The sequence below is a fragment of the Poecilia reticulata genome, linkage group LG1 (assembly GCF_000633615.1).
Source record: "Poecilia reticulata strain Guanapo linkage group LG1, Guppy_female_1.0+MT, whole genome shotgun sequence".
In the NCBI taxonomy this organism is placed as follows: Eukaryota; Metazoa; Chordata; class Actinopteri; order Cyprinodontiformes; family Poeciliidae; genus Poecilia; species Poecilia reticulata.
This window is the reverse complement of record NC_024331.1, coordinates 7,448,263-7,461,731: the sequence shown is the minus strand read 5'-3', so window position 1 is coordinate 7,461,731 and position 13,469 is coordinate 7,448,263. Positions and strand designations below refer to the sequence as shown.

The window sequence follows — 13,469 nt, the reverse complement described above, 5'->3', positions numbered from 1 at the left end:
CCTACAGCTTTCCAATTGCAAGATAACTACTCTACCCACTGATCCACAGTTGCTACGTGTGCTATACAAATGAACTTGACCGAAACCAGCGGTCTCAAACGGCGTTCCTCAAATACCAACGTCTTGCAACTTTTAGATGTGTCCCTTGTCCTACACACTTCAATTAAATGGCTAAACTCCCTCACTAGCATGCAGTCAAGTTCCACAGAGCTAATATTGGGGTCAGGTGTGCTGAAGCAGAGAGACATCTAAAAGTTGCAGGACACCGCGTCTTGAGGACTGGAGTTTGAGACCACTGCCTTAAACCTTTGGTTTCACGATGAGAGGAAAATATAATATTGAGGTATGATTGTTGAATATTGTGATGATTATGCAATTTTTTTTTCTATCATATCATTGTCTGAATTGCAGTTGTGGTGGCCGTCAAACTGACATTGGAATAAGTATTTTCGATACAATGTATTGTATTTAAAAGCCCATTCATCTTATCTCGTGAGCTGAACTTTACTCTGACACACTCTGTACATATCCAGCTGGTCATTTTCTGAGAATCTGAACTAAAAGCATTGTCTGTGTTTTGTCTTTTCTTTTCTGCGTTTAGAACCTGCTGTCGGAGAAGGTTGAGCAGATGATGGAGTGGTCTTCTCGGCGCTCAGTCATCCGTATGAACGGAGACAAGTTCCGTCGTTTCGTCAAGGCCCCGCCCAGGAACTACTCCGTTATCGTCATGTTCACCGCCCTGCAGCCTCAGAGGCAGTGTTCGGTCTGCAGGTACACTATCACCACAGCAACAACTGTCATATCCCCTACCAAACATTGAAAACTGCATTTTTCACATTTCACACACACACACACACACACACACACACACATCTGGCCTAGAAATCTGCTGATGTTTGGCTCACCCCTGTCGCCCAGATTGTATATTCATAAAACTGCACATGCAATGGGAACGGCAAATGGGCTTATGTAATAATAACCTGTGGGTTACACTGACATTTTGATCAAAAATACTCCAGCTAGTCACATTGCCAGTGGGACATGAATAAATTCCACAAAATAAGACCATTGAGACAAAGTTACCCACTTACTTACAGAGAGACTTGGAAACACTTGAAACACCATCTATAAATGTGCAATATTTAAAAGTATATGTTTTATATTTAGTTTAGGATGATTTTGTTACTTGTTTTCTAAACTATTATTCTTGTTATCAAAAAAGAAGACTACAGATTTGAACTGGAAGCCATGTTGCTCTTAATGCAACTTCATTTCAGCACAAAGGACAGTACCTGGAGCGACGACGGCTCTGGAGCTGTCCGTTGTTCTGAAAGCAGCTTCAAGTCACCACTGCTGCTTTATTTTTTTTGGGATCTCCATGTTTGCTAGCTATACAATTCCATAAAATATATGCTAAAATCCATCTTAATCATAGCATACAACAACATGACTAGAGTCTAATCAAAGAAAATCTCTGTCAGCACCACAGTGTCTCTATCATCGTAGAGACTTTGCATTGACTTTCCTTCTTTTTTCATTTATTTCTATAGCTTAACCCTTCCCTAAACCTAAACATTACCAGTTCATGCCTCAACCTAACCTAAACTCAATTTATACCTTAAAGTCCTAAAAATAACTTCTCATGCAAAAACAGCACCACATAGGAGTAGTCAGTTCCCACAGTGGGGTATTTGTTGGAAAAATTGTCTTTACTATGTAGCAGATACAAGGCTACGCACACACAGCATTGTATTTCCATCAAACTGACTTTTTATTCACTTCCATTAATTTTAGTGACTGCATTTATGTCTAAACATTACCAGTCTAATCCTAACCTTAACTTAAACTTACTTCACGCCAGACCTCTAAACATAAATAGTGGAACACAGTAGAAGTGAACAAAAGTGTGAATTAGGACAAAATGCTGACTTTCCACAAATGGCCTCCCTTTGTTGGTGAAAATGGAGAAAGTGCTCCTCCATATGTTTTACACACCCACAGCCCAGAGTTTGTGTCTCTGTGTTGGGGGGGAAAGCATTTCAAGCGAACATGCGAACAGCTATTCATGCTGGTCAGAGTTGAACCTGTTAGCCAAACAGTGCTGACCTGCAAAGATTATCACTTATCACATCACATTTTAGGCGATTTTTAAACAAAAACATCTGAAAAATGTCTTACTAATACAAACAAGACTTTAATATGGTTTTCTAATATAAATAACTATTAAGACTACGGCTTATTTGGTATTTTATTGGGGAAAATAAGAGAATCTCCATATAGTCATGATAAAAACTTGATTTGAAAGTTTGTACAAACCTAAGTTCTCCTCTTGAAAAAATGTCTGATATTGCAGAGTTTGCATCTACACACAGGTATCAGTTGCTAACCTTTTCATTTTCACATCTGACACTTGATAAACTGGAATATCTGTCTCACTTGGCAAACAGCTTTAAAAAAAGCCTTTAAACACACATCTTGCTTTTGCCTGTGATCTTTGCACAGTGGGGCAGTAAAATGACTCAATAATTTGCTCATAACATGTTGTTTTTCTAGCGATTCCACTTAATTGTTTGTCTACAAAGCTAACAGCGTTGTTCTCCTGCTTCATAAACTTAGTGCCCTCAACGCCGCAGTAGATAACGACGAGTGCTATGGTAGCTCACAGTGTAGCACTCTACCACATTGGTTGCTGATTAAGCACTGAAGTTGTCAGATCAAACAAACGTGGAGCCGGAGCAGCCAATAGAGATGGACTTTTAATGTGAACAAGTTGTTTAAAATTTAAAAGTAGGTCGAGAAAACTCATAGCCGTTGGAAGAAATTCACAAATGCTACTTAATTCTGTGTTATACAGAAGATTTTAATTATTGATTGAATGATTCCATCTTTTCCTTGTCATCAAAATTAGGGTTGCAGGGTGTGCTGTGGTGGCGCAGGGGTTAAGCACAACCCACATTTGGAGACCTTAGTCCTCGACGCAGCTGTCGCAGGTTCAATTCCCGGCTTGGCGACCTTAGCTACATGTCTTCCCCCTTCTCTCATTACCCACCTTCCTGTCAATTAACTATCAAATAAAAAGGCCACTAGAGCAAAAAAAAATAAAAATTAGGGTTGCACTGACATGAAAATTTGGGCTGATATTAGATGTAAGCATCGCTGTTTTAGCGAAAAAACGATATTTTACCAATATTTTAGGTGTTATATACAATCCAGCCTGATGGAAAATGTAATAAAAATCAAAATATACAGCTATTTTTAGCTTGTTTAAAACAATAAAACTAATACAATTTCAGATAGAAATAAACCCACGCAAACAAACGGAGCAGATAAAACTGGAAGAGAAGTGTACTTAGAATAAAAAGTTATTGGAGAGGAGAAAAAGTATAAAGTACCACCAAAAATGACAGATGGCTCAATTAAGATCCTGTCAAATGTTTTGAAATAGCTTACACAATCTGGAAGATGTGTGGGGGGGAAAAGCAGAAAACAATTTGAATAGAGCAAAAAAAAAAAAAAGGGCAAAAAGTCAGTCGAACACTGACCAGTCCCAGAGCAACCAAAGAACCAATGAGAGAGGAGGAAAGTGGGATGTAGAAGTTACAGTTTGCTAAGGAACACGTTGGGTGAATTGAAGGGTGCAACATTTTGTGAACTGATGAAAGCCGGTTTGTTGCTTCTGCATTCGGATCCACAGTTTTGTTACATGACCCCCAGATGTTCAACTCAAACCAAAATACACTGTGAAACACGGTGACTCGGTCGTCATGGTGTGGGGGATTTTATTATGCCATTGTATCAAAACCTGTTCATCACCAACAGAAATGGTTGTGTTGCATAATGTAGAAGCATTTGCACGTTCTATTACAAATAAAAACATCAAGAAAAATCTTAAAGCAACGTTCCCAATATTTTTCTGTATAATTGATATAAAGATGTTATGAGGATTTGTAACTTTTGCTTTTTGATCTTAAAACACATCGCTGTTGTTTTGAACATGACTGTATATATAGCCATACCCTGAAGGTAGGTCTCTAAGACCTCTAAGTATTGTGAAACAAGAAAATATTACTCTGCGATCCACCCTGCAGTAAAGCTCCTGCTTATTCATCTATGAGAAATCCATCTTCGCCGCTAAAGCTCAAACTTTGTTGTACTGTCAGGATGTCTGGCTCAGGTTGAGTGAACATGACAAAACACTGACAATTTCATCTCGCAGTCAGAAGCCATGATGCACGCTCGTGTTTTACTGTAATGTAAACTTGGGCAGCGGTGTTCGACTATTTAGTGTAAACCTTATATTTGAGCATGTCGACGTCTCCAAGGAGACATTAAACCACTTTCTAAAATAAGTACCGTCCTTGTCCATTTTGACCTGATTTCTCACTAATCAGCCAGTCTTTTGCCTCATCAGTCTCTTGATTATGTAAGGTATTCATCATGAATCATATGATTCATCAAAATGTCAGCTCTTCTTTGACTCCAGAAAGGTATGACTGACGTACACGTTGCTAAACGTTGTTGTTTCACAAAGCCTTTACAAATCCATTTAAACATTTTAAGAGTAGCTATTTTTATAAGCAATTACTACATTGCCAAATCTGGCTTATTGCATTTTTTTTCTGAGTGTTTTCATTTTTATCTATTTATTTGTAAGCTTCCATGTGGTTCAAACATACATAACTGGGCTCAGATATAAGTTTATACCCCTTTCTGCTCCTTTTCAGTCATGATTTCTTTTAGTTGCTACATGAACTATTCATATTTATTGAATATATAATGAAATAACTGTATACATTGGATAGAAATTTTTTTTCCCCACATTGAATGTTTTCAACAAAATAGTGTTTTGAAACCTTAATTTTTAATGGCAACTGTAGAGACAAATACAAAACTGCACCTAAAAATAACTCCATCAAACAAATAACGCCTTTCCTTTCTGACATACTTTGCCCACATTTAAATTGGATGTTATGCTTGCATTTTGTGCAAGTCCTTCCCATGACTATGCATGAAAATTATAGCCATTGGTAGCAGCTTGTCTTAAGGAGAGGAACTTCTTTGGTTTACAGTGCAGAAGTGTAGAAAATAACCCAAGAAAATCTGGTGTAAAATATGGAGTGGCATTTTATTGATCACGGTTCAAGAACTTTTTATTTCTGAGCACATATTTATATCATAACCACTCTGTTCTCGACATGAGTTGCATCTTGTCATTGAGTCGGTTTAGACTGTTGTTCATCTTTGTGTAGACTCATTGAATTTTCCCTTAACCTTTCACACCTCAAGAACTTATTTATATCTGATCCAACACATTCCTTTTGCGTACACACTTGTGTTGCTTTTGTCGTACATAAAACATGAATGAAATGTCGTTCAGATGCTATTTAGTTTGCTGTATTTCCAATTCTTTAGACGTAGCTAAACATAAAAACTAATACTGCTGCAGTAAAAAGCCATTAGCAATCTGAACGTTTTTTTTTTTTTTTTTCTCATGTCCTGTCTCGGCATGTCGGGCGTACCATATGGACGACTGCATTTGCCAGGGAAGTTTTGCTCAACAAAGTAGATGCCCCATTGTACCCTATTAGTTTTGTTGACTTCGATGTGGAAACTTGGATTCGTATGAGTTTCAGTCATTTGGAGGGTGAGCATGTGCGTGCCTGTTCGAGTTTGTCACCTAGAAGTGCAACCTGGCACCAAGTGTTGCAAGGTTTTCTTCCTTTCTCACCACTGTAAGAGAAGCACATGGTAGGTGACCCAAGCCACTGAGATGCTATATATCAAAACACACCTGGCGATACTAATGAACCCCTCGGTTTTCAAATGGGTGTCCTTAATAATAGCTCCATTCAAGGGAATGAAACATTTTAGTGGTAATCATTAAAAGTAGAATTTGGCGTTGAATTCGGGTAAAATGCTTGTAATATCAGCTCTCACCCTGCCCGCCTGAGTTCTGCCTGGATTTATTCAGACGTTTTCATGATCGACGCCTCAAAGCGACTCCCCTACCATTAGCAGCGGTTATAGCAATGCAACATCACCACTCATGTTTCCTGATGGATGACTTTCCACTCAGTAAAACCTTCAGAGGAGATGACCACACTGAGGTGGCTTAAGCATTTAGAAAAGAAAGATGTTTCTGAGACAGAGTGGGACTCTACTGCCAAAGATGCACAGTGTGTGTCTTGGTTCCGTTCTCTTTTTCTCTCTTAGTTTTCCATTTTCTAATTATGTTTGTGTGCTGAAAATACCTATCACTAATTTTGTTTAGCTGTAAACATGGCCGATGAAGATCTAAATGATCTGTTCTGTAGAGCATGGTGCAGGAAAGTAAGATGAAAACGGGTCCTGTGAAAATGTTAAGAGAAAGAAGGGAAATTATTGAGCTGATTGTAAACGAAGCATAATAAATACAACACCTTCTTCTACCAACATTGCAAAGCAAGTTTCTATGCATGTCATGTTTAACGATTTACAATTTTGTAGGGGTTCCGTTGTAGAAAACTGGCCACATTTAATCCATTATTCACAAAATGCCATATAAGAGGGTAACACCTGTAAAATGAGCTTTTGAAAAACTAAGGCACCTTCTTGGATCATAACTATTATGAAAAATGTCTTGCGTAGCTTTAATTGTCCTGTTTTTTTTTATAGACAAGCGAATGAAGAATACCAGGTCCTGGCAAACTCTTGGCGTTATTCATCTGCATTTTCCAACAAGCTCTTCTTCACGGTTGTGGACTATGATGAAGGAGCCGACGTCTTCCAACAGGTGGGCAGTTTGCGTCGCAACCTTGAAGTCTTTCCATCCAAAAGACTTTTTAACAGCACAAATAGTATTTATTTATTTTTAAACCAGTACTGTTACTTTTTTAAATTGTTTTTTTTTTTTTTTAGATCTTAATACACCTCTGTTCATTTAGATTCAGAGAAATTTGGTGACATGTTTCTGTTTTTTGTTTTGTAGTTTCATTAGCTTTTAGCTCATGTGTTGTGATCACTTATGGATTATATTTCTGAAACATATATTTTTGGGTTTTTTTGGTCACCTAAGATGATTTTCTTTTACAATTTAATTATTTTTACCCACTACACCTCAACACCAAGACCTTTCTGAGCCATAGTGGCACCTGACCACGAGTCGACATAGAAGGCCTAAGATTTCTTCACTGGAAAGCCGCATTATCTGGATTGTGTGGCTAAACGGTGAACACGATGTTGACAACTTTTTTTCCCGCCCCTGTCGTTGGCATAAACAAAATACTGATTAGCAAATCCATCTTACAGCTGGCAGCAGCACTTTAGCGTCATGAAACACCTGCAGAATGCTGGTGATGTAGAAAAGTGAGCGTTTACAGCTTTGCTCTGATTGTGAGGAAATCATCACTAAGTCTGATGTTCACATTTGTTTTGTTTTTTTTCTTTCTTATAAGTTGAAGTTTATTTGCATTAATTTCTCAGAGCGTATTTGGGCCAATTAGTGATGGGTTAAATGAAGAAGAGGCAAAACCAGAATATTTAAGAATGTGATGTTACACATAGTTTAGTGAAAAATGTTGCTTTGTCAAACCAACAAGTTGTTGAACGTATAAACAAAACCAAATTATTATTTCAATCAATGCATACTGTGCCACCAATAATTACGTGGGAACAGAGAGGTTGGGCAATACTTGTCTCTGCCATCATTTGCTTGACAAAAATAATGCATGACAGATTTACGTTTGACAAATTGATTCTCACAATCAGAGGCTTATTTCCCTTCTTTTTCAGTTGAACATGAACAGCGCTCCAACTTTCATGCATTTCCCTGCAAAGGGAAAACCTAAGCGGGCCGATACGTTTGACCTGCAGAGGATCGGCTTCGCCTCAGAGCAGCTGGCCAAGTGGATCGCCGATCGCACAGACGTTCAGGTACAGCCTGATAAACTACCGATGCAGACGAATGCGCATTTGCAAGAAACCAAGATTTAATTTGGTTGAAATATGGGCCAGATCCACTTTTTGTTTTTAATTGTGGTACAGTTACAATTTCTCCATCTGCTGCAGTTTTAAAGTGCAAGTTTATGTCAATACTACGAGGTTTTCTTTTTAAGATTTCCCATTGCCTTGGTGTATTGAGGGTCAAAGCACTGCAGGCAATCTTTTTTTTTTTTTTGTTATGGTTCACTGTCAGTCTCAAACTCAAGCCCAAATGTAAGTTCTGCTGGGAAATACAACTTCAGTTGAAAATCTCTGTATTGCTTTATNATAAGCGTTTTAACTAACTCTACACATACAATCAGACCAACACAGACTGATTTATTGGTGCTGTTTACCAAAACAATTCAAACTCTAAAATTTAATTCATAGGGTTTATACTCAGAATGGAAGGATGTAGGCATCTTTATTTTCATATTACATATAATTGAATAAATTACCATAATCATGAATAAAATTATAATGTGATTAGAAAACTTTGCTTTGTCATAAATATAGGTGGGAGAATTTAATAGGATGTGCAAAAGCATCAAAAAAAGATTATGTGCAAGCTTTCCTCCAAACATTTTACTGATGAACTTCTATTTATAATCCTGCCATTTGAGGACAAAATTTTTAATGACTGCTTCTTCATATGATGTGCTTATGTACAGTTATTGCATAAGTTAGGAAACACAAAAGTTAGTTTTGCCAAAATAACATTTTTATGCACAATAAAGTTCTTCATCTTGCTCTGCATACCACTATTGTTTGAGAAACATTATTTATGTGAATTGCTGTGCTTTAAAAAAAATCATAAATTGTTGCCACATACATCACTGGAGTTCATTTCAGAATTTAATTGACATTTTCAAGGTTGAAACCTGTGCTTTACTGTGGGATTGTGCAAGGAGAATATTTGGTTCAGGTTTTAAATGCTCTTGTTGTACTTATTTGAGGCATCTTTTTTTCTTTGTTGTATTGATTTGCTGATCTTATCTCCCTCTTAGATTCGTGTCTTCCGTCCTCCAAATTATTCCGGGACTATTGCTTTGGCTCTTTTGGTGTCTCTGGTTGGAGGTTTGCTGTATCTGAGGAGAAACAACTTGGAATTCATATATAACAAGACTGGATGGGCCATGGCTGCTTTGGTATGATAACTGAATACACGCACACACACACACACACACACACACACAGACACACACAACCCAGCTTTAGTGTTAAAACCTTCTAATCCTCAAGGGGAAAGTTATGGTATACAATGAAAAATGTCTTTTTTTAATATAAATGACGTAGCATAATACTACTCAAGATAAATTTTTACAATTTCTCCTCATGTCTAGAGATATTTCCCACAAAGTCCTAAAAGGGATTGAAATGAACTTCTAGATAAATGTAGAGAAAAATAATAATTACTGAAAAACTGCGACTACTTTTTATTCTATTAAAAATAGAAAATGTATTTTTATCAAAATACATTTTATTTTTATAAAATGTATTTACATCTGTAAAATGTATAGATGTATTTATGTTTAAACTCCATCCTTTGTCTTTGATGTAGCACATGACTTTATTTTTTTTAAAATGTCAAAACCACTTGGGTTTTTAAGATACTGACAGAACCTAAAAATGAATCATTCAGTTTTCTAGACTGGGTTTTAATTGGACATCTGGGTGTGATAAGACATCAAAGATCACAAACTGTGTAAAATAATTTCTTTCAGATTTTACAAGTTCAAGCATTAACCATCTTACAATAGACCTGATCTCAGTTAATCAAAATACAAAAAGTTAAATTGTGCTTTACTACACTCCAGACTGAATGCTAACTTCATGGATGAATATTATGTTTTGTGGGACACAATTAGACAATTACTGAAAAAAACAAGGTGTGAAATATGTGGAATTTTTAATTGAAAATTGTGTTGGAACAATTTTTTTATTAAGAAAATAATGACATTGCCTTATTTGATCTACTTAGTTAAAATTCTGATTATTGCCTCACCTCAGACTTCAGCTCTCTCAACTTCTGTGTATTTCTTCTTGTTTTCTCTCTGTAACAGTGTGTGGTTTTTGCAATGACGTCTGGTCAGATGTGGAATCACATTCGAGGTCCTCCCTACGCCCACAAGAATCCACAGAACGGACAAGTGGTATGAAACACAAGCATTTATGTCCCTCCATGTTTTAAAAATATAATTTGTCAACCTTTATGTTAATCCTCGTAAAGCTTCTTCCTCTACTTAACCTTTCTCTAGTACTCTGATCTCTTTCTTTTTCTTTTCAAATGTTTATACTTTGTGGCATTTTAATGTTTCTCTGTTTTCACGTTTTTGTTCCGGTCCATTTTGTCCGCAGCATTTTTTATTTTATTTTTAGACAAATGCTTCCTACTGACGATGTATGTGCAAGCCGTCACATAGGTGCGAATTGGCTGGTCATCATTTAAATTTGTTCACTCATGTGTGAAATTAAAAGGAAAATCTGTTGAAAACTGAAGAAAATGATTATGTGGAGAGAAGTTGATAAAAAAAAAAAAAAAAAGAAAGGAGCTTGAGGATGGACGTTGATGAAGTAATGAGTGGGATGTTTGAAAAGAAAAAAACCCACAATAGATGGTACTTTAGAAGCACAACTAAAAGGATGTTGCTTCAAATGCCATCCAGACATCTGCATGCACACATGCACAAAATCTCTTCCACCATCAGTCAGGGACAAGGTCAAATACACAAGTGAGCTGTGAGGTTTTTGTGGATACACTTGATCAATTTCACACAGACACAGGGGGAAAAAACTATTGAAAGGCAGCAGAACTCTGCACAAACACACAGCGGAGAGACGTCCACACAGACTCCCGCAGAGGAATAAAAACACACGTTTCCACCCCCCTCCCCGCCCGCCTCTTCACTTTTTCCATTCCACCACTTCTTTCTTGCTCGGTGTAAAAAGCGGTCTATTTATCAGAAGTTGTTACCTCTGTCATTTTTAAAACTTTTTGATGATAGGCTACACAGTCATTCAGTGCGGCTTTTAATTTAGCCTTCTCCCATTCTTCTTCTCGCTGTCATTTCTGCAGCCAAGCCCGGCTCTTTGCTACTTTCCCCCTGAGCCTGGTTTGTTTTCGCCCAGACGAGCTTCTGCACTTCAAAGTGAAAGTAAATGTGACCAAAACCCTAAATCCACATTTAATCAATTAAGTGCAAATAAAAATAGTTTTTTTTTCTTTTCTACAGCTGTTACTTCATAAAGATAAAATGCATACATCTTCACTGCAACTTACACTCTCGTTACATGTGTTGCACTTTGAGTTGAGTGATATGGATTTAAAGTTTTATCACGATATTTTGAAATACTGTTGTGATAATGATAAAACGACTATTTATTACTCTTTTTTTTCTACAATTGTATGACGGCAAACTCAAGTACTGCTCTTGAGAAACACACCCATTGATAAAATTATTTTTTTAGGACGCCAGTAACCAATAGAAGTATGATTTGTACCACTAAACTGGACATAGTAACTGCATTTAATTATATTTTCAAATGTATTGACACTATCATTGAATAAACAAATGGAGAAAATACTAAAACTTTTAATCCAGTCGCATCGTCTGTAAATCAACATTTTTATCATGAAGAATGATATGATAAATGTGCACTATTCAAATAAAAGTGAAACCAAATGTTGCCACAGCAGATTCATAAGTTAAGAATAGAGCCTCGAGATATTAAAAGTATTCTTTTTGTTTACAATGTAATCTCTAAATTCCTAGTTACACAATGGTGACAAATCCCACATGCTTAATAATCCTTGTTACATTGTGAATTTTGCTTTTCCTTTCTTTGCTTGTTCCCTGACTCCTTCTTTCTCTGTTCATTTATTCTCCATTTCCAGTCCATCTTTTGCATCTCTGACTATTCACACATTATACAGCAGTTCTTAAGCTGAAGTGTTTTTTTGGGGTTTTTTTTAGCTAATCTGAATAATTCCTTCTTGCCTGTCTGTCCTTTTTTATTTTAATACCATGTTCTACCCTTTAGATGACTGAACACGGTGATGATGGCAGCATTAAAGCTTAGTCAAGTGTTAAGACGGGCTTTTTGATATAAGCAGAAATTAATTCAGCAGTTTTAAAAACTGGAGCTATGGGCATATTTTTTAAATGCATTGGTCAGCAGGTCATAAAGATTTCCTACCAAGCAGGCATAAACTATTTTTATTTTTTCAGATGGGTTCAGAATCGGCTGCATCAGTGTACGATTACATAAGAACAGAGAACTTAAAGCAAGCTGTTTGCATTTTGCAGCTATTACGGAAATGCATAACCAAGTGTTTTCTGTTGTAAATTTGCCTTTATTGAACAATCTTTCTTTCTTATTTTTGTTTTTCTTTGCTTACTTTGAACATGCTTATTTTTTATTTGCCTTTAACTTGTTGCTGGCACATTGAATCTCCCCAGAGTTTCTATTTTTATTGAAGGGAAAAAATGCTGAATGCCTGATGGTGTCACTACAGTGTGAATGTTTCACAGTTAATTAGAATATTATCAAAGCTAATTTATTCTGTAATTCTTTTCAGAAAGTGAAACACGTACAGTTGAAACCAGAAGTTTACATACACAAAAATAAATGCAACCTTTTTTTCTCACTAATTGAAGATGAATCAGACCAACCGTCTCGTCTCTTGTTTTAGGTCGGTCAGAACTACTAACTTAATTTCAAATGCCACAAAAATGAGAGACTGTGTCAGATTTATTTATTATTGCCTCTAAAAGAGACTCATCTGGCATGGAGCACAGCGACACGATGCATGCTAACTCTCTACATTTGACGTTCTTGAGCTAACAGACTGAAATAGTTATGGATTAGCCACATTGGATCCTTTCTCTCTCGTTCTGTGTGTTGCGACAGTAAATGGCTTCATGGCCGCTGTGCACACCATATTGAATAGATACCCATCTTCTCCTTTTTCCTACTCCTCCCTCGCCTTTTTTTTAAATAACTTTCTCTTATCCCCCTTCTCTAATCCCTTCATCTTCCCAGACAGTGTAATTCCTTTAAAATGATGAGCGAGCGAAGCCAGGTAGACTCCATTGAAAGGATTTGTCAACTGACAAATGGCACAACAAAGTAGATGGAGCTGCTGTGCGTCACACTGTGCAGCCACGAAATACCGCTTGCTCATTTTTTATTTTTTTTGTGCTTATACCCTCACAAAATGGGACATGGTGGAGGTTAGCTTTAACAAAGCTATACACAAATTTGACAGGCACAAATTTATTACTCAGTCAGCAGCACTCGTACACTCCCTGGGAGGAAGCGGTTGTGCGTTCTCTATTTGAGCTTCACAAACTAATGACTCCAAAAAATATGTTTTTGTCACACCCTTTGAACCCTGCGACACGGCTAATGACGGCACAAACTCGAGAGTAAGACGAGAAGTGTTATTGAGAGCAAGAGCGAAAGAGGGCGAGGAACCGTGTGTGAGGCCAGGGATGGCTGCAGGATGT

At 37.0% G+C, this 13,469-nt stretch overlaps 1 protein-coding gene across 1 annotated transcript in view; it reads left to right on the top strand.

The window, feature by feature from the left end:
* Positions 1 to 13,469, top strand: part of tusc3 (tumor suppressor candidate 3) — a 62,019-nt gene that overhangs the window by 25,064 nt on the left and 23,486 nt on the right. The window contains exons 2-6 of the mRNA XM_008417549.2: positions 602 to 771; positions 6,655 to 6,772; positions 7,771 to 7,911; positions 8,967 to 9,107; positions 10,023 to 10,112. Coding sequence (XP_008415771.1) covers positions 602 to 771; positions 6,655 to 6,772; positions 7,771 to 7,911; positions 8,967 to 9,107; positions 10,023 to 10,112 — 660 coding nt within the window. The remainder of the gene's footprint in view (positions 1 to 601; positions 772 to 6,654; positions 6,773 to 7,770; positions 7,912 to 8,966; positions 9,108 to 10,022; positions 10,113 to 13,469) is intronic.